Here is a 24,721-nt window from a genome sequence, read left to right on the forward strand (position 1 = left end):
TACTATCACATGATAATACAACCAATCCTGTTCAACCATATACATCTGTTTTGAAAAAAAATGCATCTGTTAGCGATGAATTCAACTCATCTTCGTCTGTTGCTAGCACTTCACATGAAATCACCGTCCCTATTTTTCTTGCGAATGATGCCACTTTGCGTGGTATATTGGTCATTGATACTGAAGCTGGTCATCCTGTTAGAAGCTCACATGTGATTGGTCAAGCCGCTTATCAAAAAAAAAGAAAACGTATGTGCTCTTACAATATAATTATCTTTGCATTTTTTTTGGCTTATTTAAAAACTGAACTTTTGCTCGCTGCTTTGGGGATGATTTTGTCGCTCTTTCTTTTCATAGGTGGTGTTCCAGATTATATTGATTTTGGCCCTAGAAATTTTAAATGTCAATATTGTGGCGCTTTATTTTGGTCTACAGAGCGGTTAAAAACAAACGTTTCTTCTACTAGAAGGCCACAATTCACCGCATGCTGTATGAGTCAAAAAGTAAAATTCCCACCTCTTAAGCCTGCCCCTGCTTATTTGGACCATCTACTAAATCCAACAAATTCTCAAGAAAATTCACATTTAAAAAAAAATGTTAGATTGTATAATTCAATGATGGCATTCACTTCAATGGGGGCTAAAGTTGATGCATCAATAAACAAGGGTCAAGGTCCTTATGTTTTTAAGATTAATGGTCAGGTGCATCATTTAATGGGTTCTTTGTTGCCTCCTGAAGGCGAGAGCCCTAAATTTGCCCAACTCTACATTTATGACACTCAAAATGAAGTCAACAATCGTATGAGTTGTTTTCCTCATTCTGAAGCATCTTCAAAACTTGACGAACAAATTGTTGGTGGGCTCATTAAAATGTTAGATGAGTGTAATGTGTTGGTTCAATTATTTAGACTTGCAAGGGATAGAATTAATCAACAGTCAGCAAGTTCTTTGCGCTTGCGTTTGCACGACACAGTGAGCAACCATGATGCGCAATATAATCAACCAACATGCGACGGCATAGGAGGGTTAATTGTTGGGGATATCGGTCAATTTCACACCGAAAGAGATATTATTATTGAACACAAGGCCACTGGTCTACAAAGGATAACAAAGTTGCATCCTAAATATATGGCTCTTCAATATCCTATTCTTTTCCCATATGGTGAAGATGGATACACCAAAGGTCTTCCTTGGAATCCTGCTTTTAAGGGGGGAAAACCCAAGACTGGTGGGGTGTCTATGAGAGCATTTCTAGGTTACCAAATTCAGGATAGACCAGGACAGGATAGCACCCTGTTAAAGGGTGGCAGATTGTTTCAACAATATTTAGTAGATGCATATGCCACACTTGAAGAAGATAGACTTGATTTCATTAGGACAAATCAAAGTTCTTTGAGAACTGAGCGTCTTAAAGGAATTCATGAGGCGTTAAAAAATGGAAATGCAAGTGGTTCAGACATTGGTAAGAGGATTATCTTGCCAACTTCATTTACTGGCAGTGCTAGGTATATGATAAATAATTATCAAGATGCCATGGCTATATGTCGTCACTTAGGAAATCCTGACTTATTCATCACCTTTACATGCAATGCTAGGTGGCCAGAAATTATTGAAGATCTACGTGAAAGACCTGGTTGTAAGGCTGAAGACAGACCAGACATCATATCCAGAGTTTTCAAAGCAAAACTTGATCATATGATTAAGTATATAAAATCAGGAAAACCTTTTGGCAAAATTGAATCTGGTTAGTTATTCAGTTTTCCCAATTCTCAAGATTATTTGTTTGTTTTCTCTTATGAACATAAACCTTAGGCGCTTCGTTTTCATGTTTTTGTCTTATTTTTCTCCAAACAGTTATTTACACAGTTGAATTCCAAAAAAGAGGTCTACCGCATTGTCACATCTTGGTTTGGGTCAGTAAAGAGTATAAATGTCATTCTCCTTCTGATGTGGATTCAATCATTTCGGCTGAAATTCCTAGCGAAGTATTTGACAAAGATGGGTATGATGTTGTTGCACAGTATATGATTCATGGTCCATGCGGTCTTGCAAATGAAAAATCTCCTTGCATGAAAGAAAAAAAATGTTTCAAGAAATTCCCAAAACGTTTTGCAAATGAAACTACTTTTGAATTTGATGGTTTTGTCTTATACAAGCGTAGGGAAATGGAGAATTGTTTTGTTGTTAAAAATGGAGTCAAGCTTGATAATGCATTTGTTGTCCCTTATAATCGTGAATTGTTATTAAAGTATCAAGCTCATATAAATATTGAATCGTGTTGTCAATCAATGCTTATTAAATATCTTTTCAAATATATAACCAAGGGTGTTGATAGAGCTAGAGCTGTTTTTGAAGATCAAGAGTTTAATGAGATTCTAGCTTATCTAAATTGCAGATATTTATGTCTTTATGAAGCAGTTTGGAGATTGTTACAATTTCATATTCATTTTATAGAACCAACTGTTCAAAGATTATGTGTGCATCTACCTTCTGACCAAAATGTTGTTTTTAAAGACAATGATAGTTTAAACTATGTTGTTAACCAACCTAATCTTGAAAACACAATGTTAACAAAATGGTTTGAAATGAATACTCAAGATCCTAATGCACGCCAGTTGTCTTATGTGGAATTTCCTTCGAAATATGTTTGGAATAGTGACAATAAAGAGTGGACTCGAAGGAAAAATGGTAAATCTCTAGGTAGAGTTGCATATGTTCACCCTGCTGCCGGTGAATTATACTATTTGAGATTATTGCTTAATTATCAAAAAGGTGGCTTTTGTTTTGATGATTTAAGAACAATTAGAGGTGTTCTTCAACCCACATTTCAGGCTGCATGCAACTCGCTTGGCCTATTGGGAGATGACAAGGAGTGGAACAATGCAATGTTAGAAGCGATGGTTACCGCATCATCGCATCAATTGTTTGTTACATTAGTTTTGTTTTGTGATGTTGCTGATCCAGCAACTTTGTTTGACGCACATTGGAAAATGATGTGTGATGACATCTCGATAAAGATGATTAATGCTTTTGGCTTGCAAGATATGTCTAAGTATGAGGATGAACTTAAAAATTCTCTTTTGTATGAGTTAGAAAAGTTGTTTGTTGCTTCAAATAGTTCTCTATCTAAGCATCATCTCCCAATTCCAAGCAAAGATGTGATAGATAGACTTAAGAATAGAAGTTTAAGAGAGGAGTTAAACTACGACACTGAATCATTGAAAGAGCAACATTCACAGTTGGTTGCACAATTGAATAGAGAACAAAAAATGGTTTATGATAGTGTCATAAAGGTAGTTGATCATAATCAGCCTGGTATGTTTTTTGTTCATGGACATGGTGGGACTGGTAAAACTTTTTTGTGGACTACTATCATAGCTAAGATTAGATCAGAAAACCATATTGTTTTGGCAGTAGCTTCATCTGGAATTGCCTCCCTTTTGCTTCCTGGAGGAAGAACTGCACACTCTCGATTTAAAATCCCTATTAGCATTACAGATTGTTCACTTTGTGAAATAAAAAAAGGAACTCATCTAGCACAATTAATTAGTGATGCAGCTCTTATTATTTGGGATGAAGCACCAATGAATCATAAACAATATTTTGAAACTTTAGATAGATCTCTTCGTGATGTTCTCAAAGGTTCAAAACCAGGTTTTGATGATTTGCCATTTGGAGGAAAGCCAATTCTCTTTGGAGGTGATTTTAGACAAATTTTACCTATTGTCCCAAATGGAACTAAGGCTGACATTGTTGAAGCTTCGTTGACAAACTCTTATCTTTAGCCTTATTTAACCATTTTTTTTCTCAAAGAAAACATGAGACTTTCAAAAACAGGTTTGAATGAAAAGGAAAAACAAGAGTTGGCTGATTTTGCTAATTGGATATTACAAATTGGAAACGGTAGTGTCGCTAATTCTATATTGTCAATTGATGAAGAAAATTCTTGGGTTGAAATATCAAAAGACTTTCTCATTGATTTTGAAGACAATCCCATTGAAAACATGGTTTCAGCAGTGTACACAGATTTTCAAAGAAATTTTCATGATGTGTCATATTTGAAAGAAAGAGCTATTGTTACACCGCGAAACGACACAATGACTGAGATAAATGATTTTATGTTAACTATGGTGCCTGGTGAAAATCGCACATATCTGAGTTTTGATTCTGTGTCTTCTTCAACAGAAAATGTTGAAAATCTTGATATACTATACCCATTAGAATTTTTGAACCAACTTGACTTACCTGGTTTGCCACACCACAAGCTGGCATTAAAAGTCGGTATGCCAGTAATGTTGCTTAGGAATTTAAATCAAAGTTCTGGATTATGTAATGGGACAAGATTGGTGGTGATGCAATTAACTGATAGAATTGTGGAAGCAAAGATCATAACGGGTAGCAACATTGGTGAAAGAGTTTACATTCCAAGAATCATTACTGAGTCATCACAAAATAAATATCCGTTTACTTTGCGAAGAAGACAATTTCCTCTCAGAATTTGCTATGCAATGGCAATTAATAAGAGTCAAGGACAATCTTTGAAGATTGTTGGGCTATTTCTATCTCAAACAGTTTTTTCTCATGGACAGCTCTACGTTGCATTATCTAGGGTCACCTCAAAAAAGGGTCTTAAAATTGTGATTGCTCATGATTGTGATATGCCTTACGGATACACAAAGAACATTGTTTATAAAGATGTTTTGAATCGTTTACATGAAGGTGTGTTGGTTTGTGTTTATCCATTCATTTTTCTTTTTCTCTTTTTACCTATTTTTTTGAATTCTAATGTATTCTTTGTTTCATCTGTGTGTTGTATGATTTTGAATATTTTATTTGCTTTTAAATTTACTTTGTATAGATTGATGGGGCATATGCCAATTCGTCTTTTGTTACCATACAACCCAATAAGCAAACTACAAGTTAGGATATGCAGAATTTGGGTGACAAAAAATATTGGAGCTGATCGTCAACCTGCAAATTTGGACTGTGTCTTTGTTGACAAAGAGGTTAACTCTTTACACTTTTTTTTCATTATTAAATAGGTACAAATTTATATATGTCGAAATGCATTTATCATACAATTAGTATTAATTCAAATTTTCCTTCTCATTTATTCAAATTCCATCTGGTTTTGTATTACAATTTCAATCTTTAATGCATATGAGAAAATATTTGAAATCTACATCATTTTATGCATATTTTTGTATAAATGTCAATCTTTAAATTTTCAAATCTATAAAATAGTAAATTTGTTACTTTGTATGATTTGCTTTTATGCATATGTTACTCTATGCTATAGCCATACAAAACATGCTTTATACATTATTTGATATGTGATTTAATTCATTTTTTGCTCATTTAAAAACTAATCGATCTAATTTTGTTTTTCCCATCCAAAAGGGACATGCAATTCAGGCAACCATGAAACCCTGGGACATCCAATTCTTTTTGGAGCATCTAAAAGTTGGGATCGTGTATGAAATAGATAAATTTCGTGTTATCCGCAACAGAACGTCAAGCAAAATTGTCCCTCACGATGCTATGCTTGAGTTAAACAAAAACACTAGCATAGTCCCTGTTGAGAAACCAAATCAAGCAATACCAATGCATTGGTTTAATTTGATTGAATTTGATAACCTTGAGCAAAGAGTTGATAAAGATGTACACCTCACAGGTAAATCGTCTAATTTTGACGATTGTCGCTATTCTAAAATCATTGTTCTTAGTTTTTAACTTAATAAGCTGATTCTTATAACTGTATCGTATGTAGATGTTTTTGGTTGTCTAATGGCTTTACAACCAATTGAAAACATCACTGTGCAAAATATTAGAGTTGAAAAAAAGCGAGACCTCCAACTTCAAAATACTAGGTAAACCATACTTCTCTTAAACTATAATTACATGTTTATACATATATACGCATATAAAATTTACATAAATAGTTTTGACTCCGTTTTGCAATTGTAGAGGTGAGCAAGTTACAATTACCCTGTGGGCAGAAACTGCAACAAACTTTCAAGAAGATGCATTAAAATCGCTTTCACCTCCTGTCTTCATTGTTTTGACTTCACTCAAAGTGAAGAAATATAAAGGTTATATCTTAATAAAATCTAAATGTTATCGCTTTTCTTTTGTATTTATAATTGTTTTCTTTGTATTTATAGGAAAACCTGTTCTGGGAACCACAGGCTCAACGGTTTGTATTTTCAATCCTGATATCCCACTACTTTCAGAATATGAACAAAAGTGAGTGCACAAATCTTATTTAATATTTATTTTCGTTTTTAATTTTATAGTCTATATTCTTGGACCTAAAAATTTGAAACTCAGGTTTGAATAGCTCAAAACACCCATTGAAATTCTACCAACTTCTGCTGAAAAGTATGGGAAAAGTACTACTATCGTTGATTCAGAACAAAAGACAATTGTAGAATTGCTTCTTCTTGATCCGACATTAAACAAGGTCAATCCACCATCACTAAATTATCTCATATTTTGTCAATTGTATTATGCAACTACTTTGCAATTGATTGGTTATTGTAATTTGGAAATCACATTGTTTCTTAGTCTATACTGTGTTGTGTATACAAAGCGTCATGTTGTTTGTTTGTTTCTTCATTTATAAGCTTCAACACAAAAAATTAAACAATTTATATTTTGTGATTCAATATACATTTTCCGAATGTCATTTCATGACCAAAATCTGTATTCTACTTTATATTTTGTGTGTAAATGCATTTTATAAGGCGCAAATATCATGTTTGTGATTTTGTTCTCAAAATGTCATTTGTATTTGAAAATTTTATATCATACCAGAATACAAGTTTCATGTGTCAAGCAACAATTGTCGATTACGATCTGACCAATGGATGGTGGTACAAGTCGTGCCCATATTGCCACAAAAGTGTGAGAAATACAAATGGAACCTTTCAATGCTTTGAGCATGGGCTGCTAAAAAAATTGCCTGAACCATGGTAATTCCCTAATTTCTTCTTTCTACGTTGTTTACATCTCTTTGCAATCAATATTTGTATTTATTGCAAATTTTTTAAACTGCAAAACACATCTCATGACATCTTCATCTCTTATTTAGGTTTAAGATCAATTTTATTGTGGATGATGCCACAAATCAACTCAACTTTTTAGTGATTGGAAGGACTGCTGAAAAACTTTTGGGTATTTCTTGCCACTCTTTGGTCATAGAAGAAGGCTATAATGACCCTTCTGTCTTGCCACCACAGCTCCAAAAATTGATTCACAACACAAAAAAATTCCTGCTCCGTTTTGGAAATCAAAACAATGAGTTTGGCAACATCGACTTTGTTGTTCATGGAATAATTGAGGAACAAACATCAGTTGAACCAAAACTTAGTTCAATTGTACCATGTACACCTACTAAGAACATTGGAAAACAAGTTATTGATGCAATAACCCCTCTCCCTTTTACTACCCTTGAATCCCAGACTCAACAAATCCAATCAGCTGCAACAAACAAGAGTGTCAAAAGAACACTATTTGTTGAAAATGAACCTTCAAAAGCTCACAGGTTAATTTTTCCTTTTCAAGTAATGTTGGTATTTCATTAAACAAAAACATCATGCATGCACTTTATAATGCTCATTTCCATCTTTTTTAAATTTGACATGTATTCACAGCAAACATGATGAGGGGAGCCAACCACTTTCTACTAATTCAACCAGAATCTCAGCAAAATTCTCTAACTTGGTTGTCCCAAAAGTTGAACCTGCAGACAAAAGTCCGATCAGTGCTTTAAGAAATAGATCACAGACAAAGAAAATCAAAGACAGGTATAGTGACATATTGTTTACAATAATCTATGCCAACTTGGACAATTACTTAGTTTTTTGTTCTATTTTGCTGCTCAGTGTTGGAGATGTTCATTCGCCAAAGAAATGAACTATGGAATACATCGTGATGAACTACTGCAAAGGATCAAACATATATATTTTTTGGTCATCCCACTAACATGGACATATACTTTTTGCGGATTCGACTACTAAAGTCAACTAATGTACATACCATAAAAACATGTTTATTATGTTTTGCAACTGTTGGAATGATACAAACCCTTGCAAAACATGTATTTTGCATTGTTGTATGAACAAACAAAATATGTGTAAACTGCATGGTACTTCAGTCTCTAATGCAAAGACACTATATTTCGTCCTTGCAACTATTGTCAACGTAAACTTTCATTCAAGTAATTTTGATTGTATACTGACTCTTAATATTGACTTAATACATAAGCAATGTAAATGAAATTACTTTTTCTATGAATCAATTCACCCATATCTTGCTTTTTCTTTCATTTGGAGATAATTGTGTAAATATGTGGTTTTGTAAACGTTACACATGTTAAACATACGTTCTCTAACTTGCTACATTTATGAATGCAATTATATTACTAAAGCATTTTCAATCAATTTTCTATGAATATTATTCATCATCTAAAAACCCGCAGCAAAGCGCAGGCATTCATCCTAGTATATACTATTAGCCATTAGGTGTCCCATTTGGCTCTTCCCTCGATTTGATCGATCGTTGGGTCTCTCCTTCTCTATCTCTCTCATAATTCTTTGCCAGTAATGGCAGCCCATCAGTGGCAGTGCAAGAAAAGAGGGCGAGAGTTTTCATCGGGAAGGTAAGGCTTTGCATCACACGACACACAGAGTGTGATAGAGGGAGAGTAATAGATTTTCTCCTCTCCTCAGTTACCCTCCCCTCCTATCTCTACGTCATCTACCATATTTTTATTATTTGTTATTGTTATTCACGTTCACACAACTATCTTAATAACCAAATGAGTTTGTATTACCCTAAGAAAGAAAAATAATCAGCTGAGTGTTTTGAGATCATGAATAAATTTTGTATTTGTTTATAAATGATTAGGTTATTTTTTATTTTGTTAATTAATTTTTGTAATAAATTATTTTTATCGTATCAGAATAGGTTATCTTATACATGAAGCCTCACGGTCATACATGTCACATCCCGATCCGGAGCGGATCACTTCCCGAGCCCGCTCCACCACCGTAGCATGATATTGTCCACTTTGGACCCCGACTACGCCCTCACGGTTTTGTTTTTGGGAACTCAGACGAGAACTTCCCGATGGGTCACCCATCCTGGGAATGCTCTCGCGCGCTACTCGCTTAACTTCAGAGTTTCCATGGAACCCGAAACCAGTGAGCTCCCAAAAGGCCTCGTGCTAGGTAAAGATGGGAATATACATATAAGGATCACTCCCCTGGGCGATGTGGGATGTCACAATCCACCCCCTTAGGGGTCCGACGTCCTCGTCGGCGCACCACGACCAGGGTTAGGCTCTGATACCAAATTGTCACATCCCGCCCCGGACCCGCTCTATCACCGTAACATGATATTGTCCGCTTTGGGCCCTGACTACGCCCTCACGGTTTTGTTTCTGGGAACTCAGACGAGAACTTCCTGATGGGTCACCCATCTTAGGAATGCTCTTGCGCGCTACTCGCTTAACTTCGGAGTTCCCATGGAACCCGAAGCCAGTGAGCTCCCAAAAGGCCTCGTGCTAGGTAAAGATGAGAATATACATATAAGGATCACTCCCCTGGACGATGTAGGATGTCACAATCCACCCCCCTTAGGGGTCCGAAATCCTCGTCGGCACACCACGACCAGGGTTAGGCTATGATACCAAATTGTCACATCCCGGCCCGGGGCGGATCACTTCCCGGGCCCGCTCCACCACCGTAGCATGATATTGTCCGCTTTGGGTCCCGACTACGTCCTCACGATTTTGTTTCTGGGAACTCAGACGAGAACTTCCCGATGGGTCACCCATCCTGGGAATGCTCTCGCGTGCTACTCGCTTAACTTTGGAGTTCCCATGGAACCCGAAGCCAGTGAGCTCCCAAAATGCCTCGTGCTAGGTAAAGATGGGAATATACATATAAGGATCACTTCCCTGGACAATGTGGGATGTCACAATACATGTTCTATGTCACTTGATTTATATTATCCACATGTTAACTTGAAAATTTGTTACACTTTCAAACTAAAAAAAAGGAAAAACTCTTTATCTACTTATAAATAACTAAACTACTTTCTATATTACAAATGAATTTTACAGTGAATCCTCAAAATTTTTTTTAGCCTTTATGAACCACCGCCCCTTTATTTGTTCCTGTTGCATAACCCTACATATTAGAGAGAGAGAGTATTGTATCTGCTTCTGTATGTCTGTGAGGAGTAAAACGCATGTGTAGGGAGAGAGAGAGAGAGATAAAACAAGAATTTTGACAAGGAAATTTGAGGCAAGCTTTGGCAGACCCAGCAAACGAAGAAAAAACATTAAGGTCATCCCAACCGAAAGGTCAAGAAGGTCGGAAAGTCGAAAATAGTCTAAAAATCATCTCCAACCAAGGGTCAGATCAGAGCGCTCGTGTGCCCCACAAAATCTGAAATGACCGAAGGGCTGACCACATCTTGCCAACCAGCCCCAGGCTTACTGGAATTTTTTTACTGGTGTCGGTTATAATCGAAAGCAATGCTTCTAATAGTATCGGTTCTATCCGACAAAAATTTGAATCCAACGGTTAGTTGGCCCTTGTTATTGTTGGATTCAATTTTTTGGGCCAATTTTAAAAAAAAAATTCTTAAAAATTCTAAATTTTTTTCTTATAAATACCTAAACCATTCATTCACCATTCCTCGCAAATTTTTCACCATTTCAATTCTCATATTTTCTTACCTCTTTCAAAAATATTTCCTTCAATTATTTAAATAATTTTCAAATGGCATTGTCTGCAATAAAAGGTAGGGTTTGGACCTGAAAAGAAGATGAAGCTCTTTGCAGAGCTTATAGATGGGTGTCAGAAGATAGTGTGAGGAGGAGTTCTCAAATAAGTAAAGGTGTTTGGATTCGTGTGTCTAAAAAATATTAAGAGTTCTACGAAAGCACCGCTCCACTGAATGTCTGAAACCACGAGAGTTGTTTTTCAAGATGGAAGAAACATCTTCACCCAAGTTTGAACAAATGACATCAAGCAGTATTAACAGTCGCAAGTAGACATGAAAGTGGCGCTAACTACTACGACGAAGTAAGTATTTTCACAATTTATTTTAAATATTTAATTATATTACATTTAATTTCATGAATTACTTTCCTTTAATATTTGTAAATACATTTAATTTCATAAATTAATTTCCTTTAATTTTTGTAATTAATTTTTCTAGGTAGCCCAAGCGGAGGAATTGCATATGGAAGGTAGCTCGAAACCCTTTCAGTTTCACAGTTGTTGAGAAATTTGTAAAGGGTGGGTGTTATTTGAAGATCCACCTTAACATAGAGTAGGTCCTACGTCGGTGTTCGAAATTGCATCCTCAGCTGCAGATATGGATGAAGATGGATCTCTTACCATTCAACAAACAATGGTAGAAAATCCGTCTTCGGGTGAAGGTTCCATACCTAAGGCTATGAGACGAAACAAAGCACAAAGGTTGAAGGAAAAGAGTAAGGCAAATGATGATTACGCCGCTCAACACGAAGTGGCGGCCTCATTGCGCTTAATAGGAAAAGAACCGTAGGGATAAATTACAAGGCAAACAAATACAAGAAGAGATGGATGATAAGAATATAGAAATGAACACTTCGAATTACACTCTAATGAGTAAGGCCTATTTTGATAGGAAAAAAATAAGAAATTATGACCCGACGGCAGTTGTTTACCTTTGACTATACTCCTACAATGACTGATGATGAAGATGATATTGATTATCGATATTACATTTAAGTTGTTGTTGTTGTATCCCACATCGCCCGTGAGGGCGTGGTCTTTGGGCCTTATATGTACATGCCTGGTGGTACCCTTTGAGGAGGCCTTTTGGGGCTGCGGCCTGCAAAAACAAAACCGTGCGGTAGCCTGGTGTCTGCGACCTAGTCCAGGCCAGGAATGCCAAAGCGGACAATATCCTCAAGGCGGGAGACCGGGATGTGACAATTTTGTATCAGAGCCAGACTCACGATCGTGGTGTGCCGACGAGGACGTCGGGCTCCCTAAGGGGGGTGGATTGTTGTATCCCACATCGCCCGTGAGGGCGTGGTCTTTGGGCCTTATATGTACATGCCTGGTGGTACCCTTTGATGAGGCCTTTTGGGGCTGCGGCCTGCAAAAACAAAACCGTGCGGTAGCCTGGTGTCTGCGACCTAGTCCAGGCCAGGAATGCCAAAGCGGACAATATCCTCAAGGCGGGAGACCGGGATGTGACAGTTGTAGTTTTTAAATTTAAGTTAATGTTGCTTTCAAATTTAATTTGTAGTTTTTAAATTTAATTTGTCGTTTTTAAATTTAAGTTGTATTTTTTAAATATAAGTTGTTGTTTTTAAATTTAAGCAGTTGTAGTTTTTAAATTTAAATAATAAATTATATTTGGCCTTATGGCTTTTTGATCTTGGATTAGAGACGGTTTTTTGTGACAGGGCTAAAACAAGCCCTATGGCTATTTGGCTCTTGGTTGGAGATGGAAGCAAATATAATTATATATTATTCATTAAAATATTAATTTTTTGAAAGACAAAAAGGCTAAAACGAGTTTTCTAACCAATCCTTAGTTGGAGATGCCTATCAATCTATCATAATTAAACTACTGACCCACCATCCTCCACCACTTTCACTCTCACTCACTACTTAGGATTTCCCTGTTAAGAGCCTGCTCAAAGTTTGTAGCATAAAACCCGGGAGAGCCCTCTCTTTCTTTTATTTTTTTGAAGAACAAGCCCTCTCTTTCTTTGGAGGAGTGATATCGTTCAGGATCAGATCCACATATTTATGCATGTATAACATTATTACGTAGGACAGAGAAAATAAAAACATTTTAACCTAGAAAGAGAGGGGGAGAGAGGGGGGGGGGGGAGAGAGAGAGAGAGAGAAATGATTTGTAGCAAAGCCAAGTGAACGAAACTAGTAGGAAGGACTAGGTAACAAAGTTAATTTGTGAGGGATAGGATAATAGCAAGAGATCTAGTGAGAGAGAGAATGGAAGGTGGTTCCAATGGCACCTGTAGTATGATGGCTTTTGGAGAAAGCAGCAGTAATGGAGGAGGAATGATGATGATGCCTCTAATGACTTCATCACATCATGCTGATCACTCTCACCATCATCATCATCAACATATGAACCCTAATCCTTATGCAGATGCACACAATACTAGTACGACTCATCAGCTTCACCAGCTTCCCCAGTTGCCTCCGTCCAACAACCATCACGACCGGCATAACACAAGCGGCGGTGGTTCCAATGGCACCTGTAGTATGATGGCTTTTGGAGAAAGCAGCAGTAATGGAGGAGGAATGATGATGATGCCTCTAATGACTTCATCACATCATGCTGATCACTCTCACCATCATCATCATCAACATATGAACCCTAATCCTTATGCAGATGCACACAATACTAGTACGACTCATCAGCTTCACCAGCTTCCCCAGTTGCCTCCGTCCAACAACCATCACGACGGGCATAACACAAGCGGCGGTGGTTCCAATGGCACCTGTAGTATGATGGCTTTTGGAGAAAGCAGCAGTAATGGAGGAGGAATGATGATGATGCCTCTAATGACTTCATCACATCATGCTGATCACTCTCACCATCATCATCATCAACATATGAACCCTAATCCTTATGCAGATGCACACAATACTAGTACGACTCATCAGCTTCACCAGCTTCCCCAGTTGCCTCCGTCCAACAACCATCACGACGGGCATAACACAAGCGGCGGTGGTTCCAATGGCACCTGTAGTATGATGGTTTTTGGAGAAAGCAGCAGTAATGGAGGAGGAATGATGATGATGCCTCTAATGACTTCATCACATCATGCTGATCACTCTCACCATCATCATCATCAACATATGAACCCTAATCCTTATGCAGATGCACACAATACTAGTACGACTCATCAGCTTCACCAGCTTCCCCAGTTGCCTCCGTCCAACAACCATCACGACCGGCATAACACAAGCGGCGGTGGTTCCAATGGCACCTGTAGTATGATGGCTTTTGGAGAAAGCAGCAGTAATGGAGGAGGAATGATGATGATGCCTCTAATAACTTCATCACATCATGCTGATCACTCTCACCATCATCATCATCAACATATGAACCCTAATCCTTATGCAGATGCACACAATACTAGTACGACTCATCAGCTTCACCAGCTTCCCCAGTTGCCTCCGTCCAACAACCATCACGACGGGCATAACACAAGCGGCGGTGGTTCCAATGGCACCTGTAGTATGATGGCTTTTGGAGAAAGCAGCAGTAATGGAGGAGGAATGATGATGATGCCTCTAATGACTTCATCACATCATGCTGATCACTCTCACCATCATCATCAACATATGAACCCTAATCCTTATGCAGATGCACACAATACTAGTACGACTCATCAGCTTCACCAGCTTCCCCAGTTGCCTCCGTCCAACAACCATCACGACCGGCATAACACAAGCGGCGGCTCCTCCTTCATTCTCCACAACCCAGCTGCCGCCTCCTATTTCATGGACAACAACAACAATAATGATGGTGTTGGCGGCAGCTCTTTTTCTTCTTCATCTTCAACTGTCAAGGCTAAGATCATGGCCCATCCTCACTATCACCGCCTCTTGGCCTCCTATATCAACTGTCAAAAGGTAAAATTTAAACCATCGATATAATTAAAATACACACATATATATTTATATTGACCTCCCAAATAGGTATTCGATTCCTACAAACGTAGGAGTTAGTACCACAATTCTCCATTCGTTGTCCTTTTTTTTTTTTTTTTTTTTTTAATTTTTGTTTGCTTGAAAGGACATATTAGTTGACATGCGCCTGAAAGTGATAGATATTTCATGTTTCCAAGCTTCGTTCCTTTGGGAAGTTGAGATCTGAGAATCTTAATAATCATATTCTCATTGTAAATTATGTTAAAATAATTTGGATTGGCCGATATTAGCTCCTTTGGTAGGACTATGTAGGATTCAGAACGCCCATCCTCAACGAAAGATTTGGTATTATGAAGTTGTTCATGCAGTACTACTACTATACCATCATGTTCTTGTCATGCTTCATTGAGTTCATTATGTTAACAAGGAACTTAAGTAATTATGTTGTTGATAAAGACGGTCCAAGTCTCTTCGCCCTTTTGAGTTTTGATCTTGTTTAAACATATGTTTTCATCATCATCATTTAAAAGAGTTCGAACAATAATATTTAATTGAACACAATGATGTGCAGGTTGGAGCGCCGCCTGAAGTGGTGGCGAGACTGGAAGAAGCGTGCGCATCGGCGGCGACAATAGGTCAAATGGTGAGTAGTAGTAGTGGATCAGGATCTCTCGGTGAAGATCCAGCTTTGGATCAGTTCATGGAGGCCTACTGCGAGATGCTCACCAAGTATGAGCAAGAACTATCTAAACCCTTCAAGGAAGCCATGATCTTCCTCCAAAGAATCGAGTCCCAATTCAAAGCCCTTACTCTTTCTTCTTCTTCCGATTCTGCAGGTTCGTCATCACCATTATCTCTCTCTATGTATGTATATCATCACTGTTTCTTTTTCTTAAATTTCTTTACTGTTTAGGAAGACCTTTTGAGTATTTTCTTTATTTCTTATTATCTGAATATTTTAATGCTAAGCAATATAATAACCAGCCATGCATGGAAGCCGTTTCCAAGATCCTGTAGGTTTATTTTATTAATTAACAAATGTGTTCCAAAGTGGGTACCCAATTAGTTCTTCTTTGTTCTCCCTTTTCAAAGTCTTTCATTTGATATATTAATTGGTTCCTTCTACAATTTATTTAATTATATATTTCGTTGGGATGTATTATGTATATATAGAACCGTTTTAGTACTAGGGTGGTAGCTGGCTAGTTTCCACTCGCAAGTCATGTTATTTTATAGCTATATCGACAAATCGATGGCGTTGCATAGAACTATATGGCTTTGGCGTTACATAGAACTATATGGCTTTGATTCTCTTCTCGGTGTGTGTTTTGGACGAGATTGTTTGGTTTGTTTTGAATTCTTCACCTTGTTTTACCTAGTTGAAATTGACGCACTGTATATATATTAGGACAAATGGTTTGGCTTGCGTTTTCCCCCCGTCTTGTGTTTGTGTGTGTGTGCATATATAGCAATGCTCAAAGTAACTGCTATTTCATAACTATTAGGTTTTTTCTTAAAACCCTAGTGGCCAATTTGTGTGGACAACAAAATATTTGTATTTAGTTTCATAACTATTAGGTTTTTTCTTAAAGCCCTAGTGGCCAATTTGTGTGGACAACAAAATATTGTATTTAGTTTTACACTCTTAGAATATTAGTTAACTCTGTAAATAAACTTTTGTATGTTAGTCTGCCTTGTTCTTGATGTCCACCATAAAACCAATTGGCAATATGGGGAGTAGCCCAAGACCATATAAGCACATAGCAAACCTTGTCCATCACCGATGTGGGACAACTCTCAACACGCCCCCGCACATGTGGCGGATTTTCAAGCCTACACGTGGACAACAACTGGGTGACGTGGAGCGCGTGTGGCCGTTTGGCTTCACACGAGGACAACCTGCTCTGATACCATGATGAAATTGAGGTTCCACCATAAAACCAATTGGCAATATGAGGAGTAGCCCAAGATCATATAAGCACATAGCAAACCTTGTCCCTCACCGATGTGGGACAACTCTCAACACGCCCCCGCACGTGTGGCGGATTTTCAAGCCTACACGTGGACAACAACTGGGTGACGTGGAGCGCGTGTGGCCGTTTGGCTTCACACGAGGACAACCCGCTCTGATACCATGATGAAATTGAGGTTCCACCATAAAATCAATTGGCAATATGGGGAGTAGCCCAAGACCATATAAGCACATAGCAAACCTTGTCCCTCACCGATGTGGGACAACTCTCAACAGTTCTAAGGTTACTATAGAAATATAGACCCGAGTTCTAGAAATCGTCGATGTTTTAATGTATTTCAAAACATGTATATTTAAGCTTTAGATATATTTCTGCACATAGTTATTGATTCTATAAGGACTGTAGCTAGCTTATAAGTTGGGTATCCTGGATTTTTATACATACAGAGAATATCTCACAAATGGTAAGCGGTAAGCTTGACTCATGGTGTTGTCCTAATACAATGATACATATCATGGGCAGTCTGTATGGACCAAAACAACTGAGTTGGTGGCTCTAATTCATGAAGATTAATACAGATCCTCAAAGGGATGAGCTAGAGATTGACTATTTGGTTCCTTGAATTTTACATATGTATACTCTTTATTTCCCTATTGTTACACACGGCAGGCTGGACTCAGGGTAATCTGGTTTTCTGCACTCAACTTGTTTAGGCAACATATATTTAATTAAGGTTTTAAACGTGGTGGAGTTTTGAAGGTTTGTGTTCTCTTTCACCTTAAATATTACAATAATATAGCATGCATTTCTTCTATGTTTCTTTTGGTTGTGCAAAAAAGGGTGCTTCAGTCCAAATATATGAATCTATTTAATTAACATTTCAAATTGTGAAATACTGATTTAACATTTTTTTAATTTTAAATCGGTTATTGTTGTTCAATTGCATAAAAGATATTACAAATAATCCTTGAAACATTTCATGCATTTCAATACTCCAATTAATTCAGCAAGTGAAGAGGCAGCAGAGGTAATTAACCAACTCTTACCAATCTAGAACTAAACATTGTCAACCAAAACCTAACTAATCTTGAACTAATCATTGTCAAGCAGCTGTACTTGCGACTTCATCGATCCTTGATCTTGATAACCTTGCTTGCTTGAGTGAAAATTATTCTGTTGCTTCTGGGAAATTGCAGTATCAAACTAATTTTGAAGGTAGCCTATATATCAATCCTTTCCTTAAGTGGTATCCTAGTGATATGCTAGTACTTTATTCTAATCTGGATTCTGGACAAGAATTCCTTGTAACTTGGGAGACTACACACTCCCAAACACAGATTTATTTAGTATGAAATTGATAGGTAGTAATTGCATTTCAAACTAGGATTAAGGAAGCTAGATCCATGCCTATATGTTTTGAATAGGGTTGGCTTGCATGGCTTTGTGATTCATTTGATGTTGGGAGTGACAAAAGAAAGTCTATGGGTCTAAAAAGGAGAGCCCCTAGGTTCCAAAAGAGTAAGATGCTATTTACATCAGACATTTTTTACCTGTACAAGAACATGAAAAGTACTTTCATTCCGATGGCTGAATATAAATTTCTCATGATTAGGGATATAATTCTACAAAAACCTTGGCAAAAAGAAAAATGTGAAGGGAAATAGAGATACTACATCGAATGCAGAAATGTTTTTATAGCAACAGTGTGTTTTCAGTAATATATATGCATAAAACTATCATGAGAACTCAACGATAGACCCGATGAGTTCTTTTTGAACCCAGCTGGAACTTTTGACCTTTCAATCATTGAGTTGCCTTTTTTTCCTCGTAAGAGATCCAATGTAAGAGGTTGGTGACCCTTCACAGAGATCAAATTCGTTTTGATTGATAAAGCGAGACTGCATGAAGGAAGATTGCCTAATGTAAACATTTACGTTAATCTCTTTTATGTGTGATGAGGGCTGCAACTACGATATAGGAAGTCTGTTTAAATCCTTGATGTACTTTAATTATGTGTTCATGTTGTATGTCATTAGGTTATGGCGAGGGAATTGATAGGAATAACGGATCATCTGAAGATGAGGTTGATGTTAACAACTTCATAGATCCGCAAGCGGAAGACAGGGAGCTTAAAGGTCAGCTATTGCGCAAGTACAGTGGATATTTGGGTAGTTTGAAGCAGGAGTTCATGAAGAAGAGGAAGAAAGGGAAGCTGCCTAAAGAAGCCAGGCAACAGCTGCTTGATTGGTGGAGCCGTCATTACAAATGGCCTTATCCATCGGTATCTTATTATACAAATATATACATCTTTCGTTCTATATACAATCAGGTGAAATAAACATATGCTCGCATTTTCCCATCAAGAAGTAGGTTAATTATGTGCGTACACATTATCGATGCAGGAGTCACAGAAGCTAGCTCTGGCAGAATCAACGGGGCTGGACCAACAGCAGATAAACAACTGGTTCATTAACCAAAGGAAGCGGCATTGGAAGCCGACGGAGGATATGCAGTTCGTGGTGATGGATGCTAGCCACCCCGGTCACTACTACATGGACAGTGTCATGGGAAATCCATTTCCCATGGATGTCTCTCCCACATTGCTCTGAATTAAGATGACAAGCAATTAGTATGCTGCTAATTAGATATATTTAAAATGTGTTATTGTGGACGCCAATGCAATTTCGTAACAACTTATCTATTAATTCCTTATGACTATGGATTGTGATTAAATGTCTCACAATCATGCACGTGTTCCTGCATCCTACAATGTATGCAGTATAAAATGCGACTTAATTTAGTTGTTAACCAATATAAATAGTGGGTTCTTAATGTTCTGATATTGAAATGGGCGCTGCTGGAGACGTCAAAATTTTAAACCATCTTTTGTAGGCTATAATGGGTTAAGCATCACAATGTTAGCAATAATGGTTCAAGTTCGTTGTTGGTGAGAATTAAATTTAAAACTTTGTATTTACAAGTAAAAAGTAAAGATGAAGATGCTATATCATAACTAAAGTTGATTAGTTATTAGTTTTGTATAAGGTGTCATTTATGTATTGAGTTTATCTTGTGTGATAGCTTAGACTAGCTAAAGGTAAATAGTCAAAAGACTATATATATGTAATTGTATTATTCCTTTGATATAATGAGAAAACACAGAAATCTTAATACTTAAGAAACCTCTCTCTCTCTCTCTCTTTTCTCTCGTTTGCAAGAACACAGATATTCTACATGGTATCCTTCGCCGCTTGCCTCACGGCCATTTCGATCCATTATTCCGCTTTGTTTCTCTGATCTTTGCTGTTCCTTTCTTGCAATTTGTGTTTCTGATTACCATGGCGTCTCCGTCTGATTCTGCATCTCCTGGATCTCTTCAGAATTCTGCCCCAAATCCTTCGACAAACCCTAATTTGTCAAATTCGTATGCTTCTCTCACAATTCAGAATATTGGCAGCATGGTGCCGATCAAGCTCAAGAGATCTAACTATCTTCCATGGCGTGCTTTGTTTGCACCGATTCTCCGACGCTACAAACTTCTAGGTCTAGTTGAAGGTACTGAGCCATGTCCACCGCCATTTCTTCAAGATCAAACCGTTAATCCAGAATTTGAGATCTGGTATGAAAAGGATCAGAATCTGTTGATTTGGTTGAATTCTACACTATCGGAAGATGTCATTCCGTTTACTGTTGGTGTCTCTTATGCTCGTGATCTTTGGATCAAGCTGGAACACCGTTTTGGTGGTGTCTCTGATGCTCACATCCATCAACTCCGGTCTCGTCTTCAAGCAATTCAAAAAGGTGCTCAATCCATGGCGGATTATCTTCAACAACTCAAAGAAATCTCTGATTCTCTCTCTGCTGCTGGTGCACCTATTTCTGATCGAGATCTCATTGCGGCCACTCTTGCTGGACTACCTGATGAATTTGAATCATTTATTGATTCCGTCATGTTACGCCTCTCTTCCACGTCTTTGGATGAGTTACACGGCCTTCTTCTTACCAAGGAGCTTTCCATGTCTCGTCGAAAGCAGATCTCTTCTTCCTCTACTGCGCCCTTTCAAGCGTTCTCTGCTCAGTCTCAACCGCCTCTTCTTCCAACTCCACCGCCTCAAGCATATGCTGCTCAATCTCAACAATCTCTTCGATTCAACTCGAATCGTGGTCAAACTAACTATCGCGGTAATCACTATCCCAATTCTGGTCGGTATAACAACAATCGTGGTTATAGAGGCAATTATCGAGGTTCATCTTCCAATCGTGGTCATCCACAAGGTGTTCGTAATTCTTATGTCAGCAGCTCTCATGCTTCTTGCCAAATCTGTGGTTCTCATAGCCATGAAGCAATCGATTGCTTCGATCGCATGAATCCTGGCATTTCTGGGAAGATTCCTCCTGCAAAACTTGCAGCCATGTGTGCTCACTACAACTCCAAATCTTCTCCATCTTGGCTATTGGACTCTGGCGCCACTTCTCATATCACTCATGACATTGCCAACCTATCTTCACCAACACCGTACACTGGCGAGGACAAAGTTTATGTCGGTGATGGTAACGGTCTCTCTATCCATCATATTGGCTCTTCTTCTTTGCATTCTCCTAATGCTAAATTTCATTTGAGTAATGTACTTCATGTTCCTCAAATGAAACACAATCTGTTATCTGCATCCCAATTTCTCAAAGATAACTATTGTGCCTTAACACTTGATTCTGATGGATCTGTTCTAAAGGATCGTGCTACGGGGAGGACGCTTTTGCAGGGCCCCGTTAAAGATGGCTTTTATCCTCTGCGAAGTTGTCCTTCCATTCCTCCTTCTTCTGGATGCACTTATGCTTTTGTCAGTGCTCAAGGTTCAGTCAAACCGTGGCACAGTCGACTGGGACATCCTTCCTCCTCTATCTTTCGCAAAGTAATCTCCAGCAATAAGCTTGCTATTAAAGGTACATCCTCTGTTGACTTCTTTTGCTCCAAGTGTGCTATTGCGAAGAATCATAAACTACCCTTTAGTTCATCAACTACATTCACTTCTCAGTCCCTTGAGCTATTACATTGTGATCTGTGGGGACCTGCTTCTGTAACTTCAGTGAGTGGTTTTCGGTATTACTTTCTTATTGTTGATGACTTTAGCAAGTACAGTTGGTGTTTTCCTTTAAAGAATAAATCCGAGGTGTACTCTACTTTTGTAATCTTCAAAGCTTATGTTGAGAATATTGTTGGTAATAAAATCAAGATCCTTCGTTCAGATTCTGGGGGTGAATTTACCAGTTTGCAATTTAAGGCTTTTCTTCATACTCACGGTATTGTTCAACAACTTAGTTGTCCCCACACACCAGAACAAAATGGTTGTGTGGAGAGGAAACATAGACATCTTGTGGAGACTGCTCGGACCTTATTAGTTGAATCTAGTGTTCCTCATCTCTATTGGGTTGAAGCCTTTACCACTGCTGTTTATCTTATTAATAGACTGACTATCTCAGGAAATACAAAATCTCCGTGGGAATTGCTGTTTAACAAATATCCAGATTACTCCAAACTTAAGGTCTTTGGGTGTAGTTGTTATCCATGGTTAAAGCCCTACATTTCTTCTAAACTTGATGGGAAAAGTAAGCGATGTATCTTCTTGGGTTACAGTTTGCAACACAAAGGTTATAGGTGTTTGGATTTGGACCATAATCGGATTTATGTCTCTAGGCATGTTACTTTTGATGAGGCCACTTTTCCATTTAAAGATGTCATCTCTGTCCAATCCTCTGTTGATCAGTCTCATTCTGTACCTTCATCAATTGATCTTCACTTTTCCATACCCACATCTATACCCCCTGCACCTGTGTCTTTCTCACCCTCACTCCCATCTTCTTCCCCATCTACTATTCCTTCTCAACCTGTCCCTCAACCTGTCCCTCAACCTGTCTCTCCCTCTCCTTCTCAATCTGTTCCTCAACCTGTCCACCCACCTATCCCTCAACCTTCATTTGTTTCTAATCTGCATCCCATGGTTACTCGCTCCAAAAATGGTATTCATACACCTAGAGTATTCACAGCTACCAAACATCCTCTTCCTTCATCCACAGATTACATTCCTCATACTTACCTTCAAGCCTCTAAGTTTGAACATTGGAGAATGGCCATGCAACATGAATTCAATGCTCTTTTATCCACTGGCACTTGGACACTGGTTCCTTCTTCACCCTCTCAAAATGTAGTTGGATGCAAGTGAGTTTTTCGCATCAAAAAGCATCCTGATGGATCCATTGAGCGATACAAAGCACGCCTTGTTGCTAAGGGATTTCACCAAAAGGAAGGTCTTGACTATACAGAAACCTTCAGTCCAGTTGCAAAGCCGGTTACTATCAGACTGTTGTTATCCTTTGCTGTCTAGTTTAATTGGTCTCTCAAACAACTGGACATCAGCAATGCTTTTTTGCACGGTGACTTAAAAGAAGATGTGTTCATGCTTCAACCCCCTGGGTTTCAAGATCCCAGCAAGCCTACTCATGTGTGCAAACTCAGAAAATCTCTCTACGGCCTGAAACAGGCTCCTAGAGCTTGGTTTGACAAATTATTTCAAGCTCTTCACTCTCTGGGCTTTAGTCAATCCTCATCTGATGCATCCTTATTTGTTCTTCATGCTCCAACTCTGGTTATCGTACTTGTATATGTTGATGATATTCTGGTCAGTGGTCCTGATGCTCACATCTGCAATCAGTTCATAGCTCAATTGAGTACTTTGTTTCATGTTAAAGATCTCGGTCCCCTGCATTACTTTCTGGGTCTCGAAGTTCATCATACAACAGATGCTATGATTCTTCATCAACACAAGTATCTCCTTGATCTGCTGCAGAAAACACATATGACTGGTGCAAAGCCTTGTTCCACACCACTCAGCTCTACCAAATTAGATCATAGTGGGGACTTACTTGCTGATCCCACTGAATACAGATCACTTGTTGGTGCTCTTCAGTACTTAACTTGGACACGACCTGATATTTCTTTCGCAGTCAATCAAATCTGTCAGTTTATGCATACACCCACTGTTCTTCACATGCAAGCAGCCAAACGTATATTGAGATTTCTCAAAGGCACTATCACTCATGGTCTTTTGTTTAAGAAAGGGGATTTGCATCTGTCAGCCTATTCTGATGCCGATTGGGCTGGTTGTTCTTATGACAGACGATCCACCAGTGGTTCATGTGTTTTTCTGGGCACCAACTTAATTAGCTGGAGTGCCAAGAAACAATCAACCGTAGCAAGATCATCCACTGAAGCTGAGTATCGTTCCTTGGCTCACACTGCTGCAGAAGTTACTTAGATTTGCAAGGTGCTCAAAGACTTTGGCTTTCCTCTCTCTCACAAACCCACTCTCTGGTGTGATAATATCTCTGCTTTATCTCTTGCTTCCAATCCTGTATTTCATGCTCGCACTAAGCATATAGAGATTGATTATCATTATATTCGTGAGTTAGTCCTTGCAAATCTGGTTGAACTCAAGTATGTGTGCAGTCAGGATCAAATTGCAGATATTCACACCAAAGCCTTATCTAAAAACCGGTTTCAGTTTTTGCAGTCCAAGCTTTCTCTTGGAATTCTACATTCTTCTAAGTTTAGCTTGAGGGGGTGTAAAGATGAAGATGCTATATCATAACTAAAGTTGATTAGTTATTAGTTTTGTATAAGGTGTCATTTATGTATTGAGTTTATCTTGTGTGATAACTTAGACTAGCTAAAGGTAAATAGTCAAAAGACTATATATATGTAATTGTATTATTCCTTTGATATAATGAGAAAACACAGAAATCTTAATACTTAAGAAACCTCTCTCTCTCTCTCTTTTCTCTCTTCTTTCTTCTCTCTCTCTCGTTTGCAAGAACACAGATATTCTACAAAAAGGATGTTAAACCATAATATTAAATGGCAACAACACTTGAATTTTAAATAATAGTGTTTAGAAGTGAAAGTACTTTTTAATTGTCGAATTATGGAAGTGTGGAAAATTACTTACTTAAAAATTAAAAAAAATATAAAAAAAAACTAATGAAAAAG

The 24,721-nt window shown here is 38.0% G+C and overlaps 3 protein-coding genes across 3 annotated transcripts; all 3 read left to right on the top strand.

Annotated features, from left to right (window-relative positions):
- The first annotated feature begins 617 nt into the window (after positions 1 to 617).
- Positions 618 to 1,748, top strand: LOC137727076 (uncharacterized). The gene has a single exon (XM_068466015.1). It carries the CDS (start codon positions 618 to 620, stop codon positions 1,746 to 1,748), a length of 1,131 nt encoding a protein of 376 aa, XP_068322116.1.
- An 836-nt stretch (positions 1,749 to 2,584) lies between these two features.
- On the top strand, positions 2,585 to 3,784 carry LOC137727078 (ATP-dependent DNA helicase PIF1-like). Its single transcript, XM_068466017.1, has one exon. It carries the CDS (start codon positions 2,585 to 2,587, stop codon positions 3,782 to 3,784), a length of 1,200 nt encoding a protein of 399 aa, XP_068322118.1.
- Positions 3,785 to 12,915: 9,131 nt separating this feature from the next.
- On the top strand, positions 12,916 to 19,530 carry LOC137726363 (homeobox protein knotted-1-like LET6). The gene is made up of 5 exons (XM_068465282.1): positions 12,916 to 13,171; positions 14,384 to 14,689; positions 15,279 to 15,543; positions 18,717 to 18,961; positions 19,083 to 19,530. The coding sequence occupies exons 1-5, from the start codon at positions 13,034 to 13,036 to the stop codon at positions 19,287 to 19,289; spliced, it is 1,161 nt and encodes a 386-aa protein (XP_068321383.1). The 5' UTR covers positions 12,916 to 13,033; the 3' UTR covers positions 19,290 to 19,530.
- The last annotated feature ends 5,191 nt before the right edge of the window (positions 19,531 to 24,721 follow it).

The sequence above is a fragment of the Pyrus communis genome, chromosome 2, assembly GCF_963583255.1.
Source record: "Pyrus communis chromosome 2, drPyrComm1.1, whole genome shotgun sequence".
NCBI lineage: Eukaryota > Viridiplantae > Streptophyta > Magnoliopsida > Rosales > Rosaceae > Pyrus > Pyrus communis.

Coding starts and splice junctions, on each gene's coding strand:
- LOC137726363 (XM_068465282.1), top strand. CDS start 13,034: ATGGAAGGTGGTTCCAATGGCACCTGTAGTATGATGGCTTTTGGAGAA. Junction 13,172..14,383: donor ACCATCATCATCATCAACAT/ATGAACCCTAAT, acceptor GATCACTCTCAC/CATCATCATCAACATATGAA. Junction 15,544..18,716: donor TTCTTCTTCCGATTCTGCAG/GTTCGTCATCAC, acceptor GTATGTCATTAG/GTTATGGCGAGGGAATTGAT.
- LOC137727076 (XM_068466015.1), top strand. CDS start 618: ATGGCATTCACTTCAATGGGGGCTAAAGTTGATGCATCAATAAACAAG.
- LOC137727078 (XM_068466017.1), top strand. CDS start 2,585: ATGAATACTCAAGATCCTAATGCACGCCAGTTGTCTTATGTGGAATTT.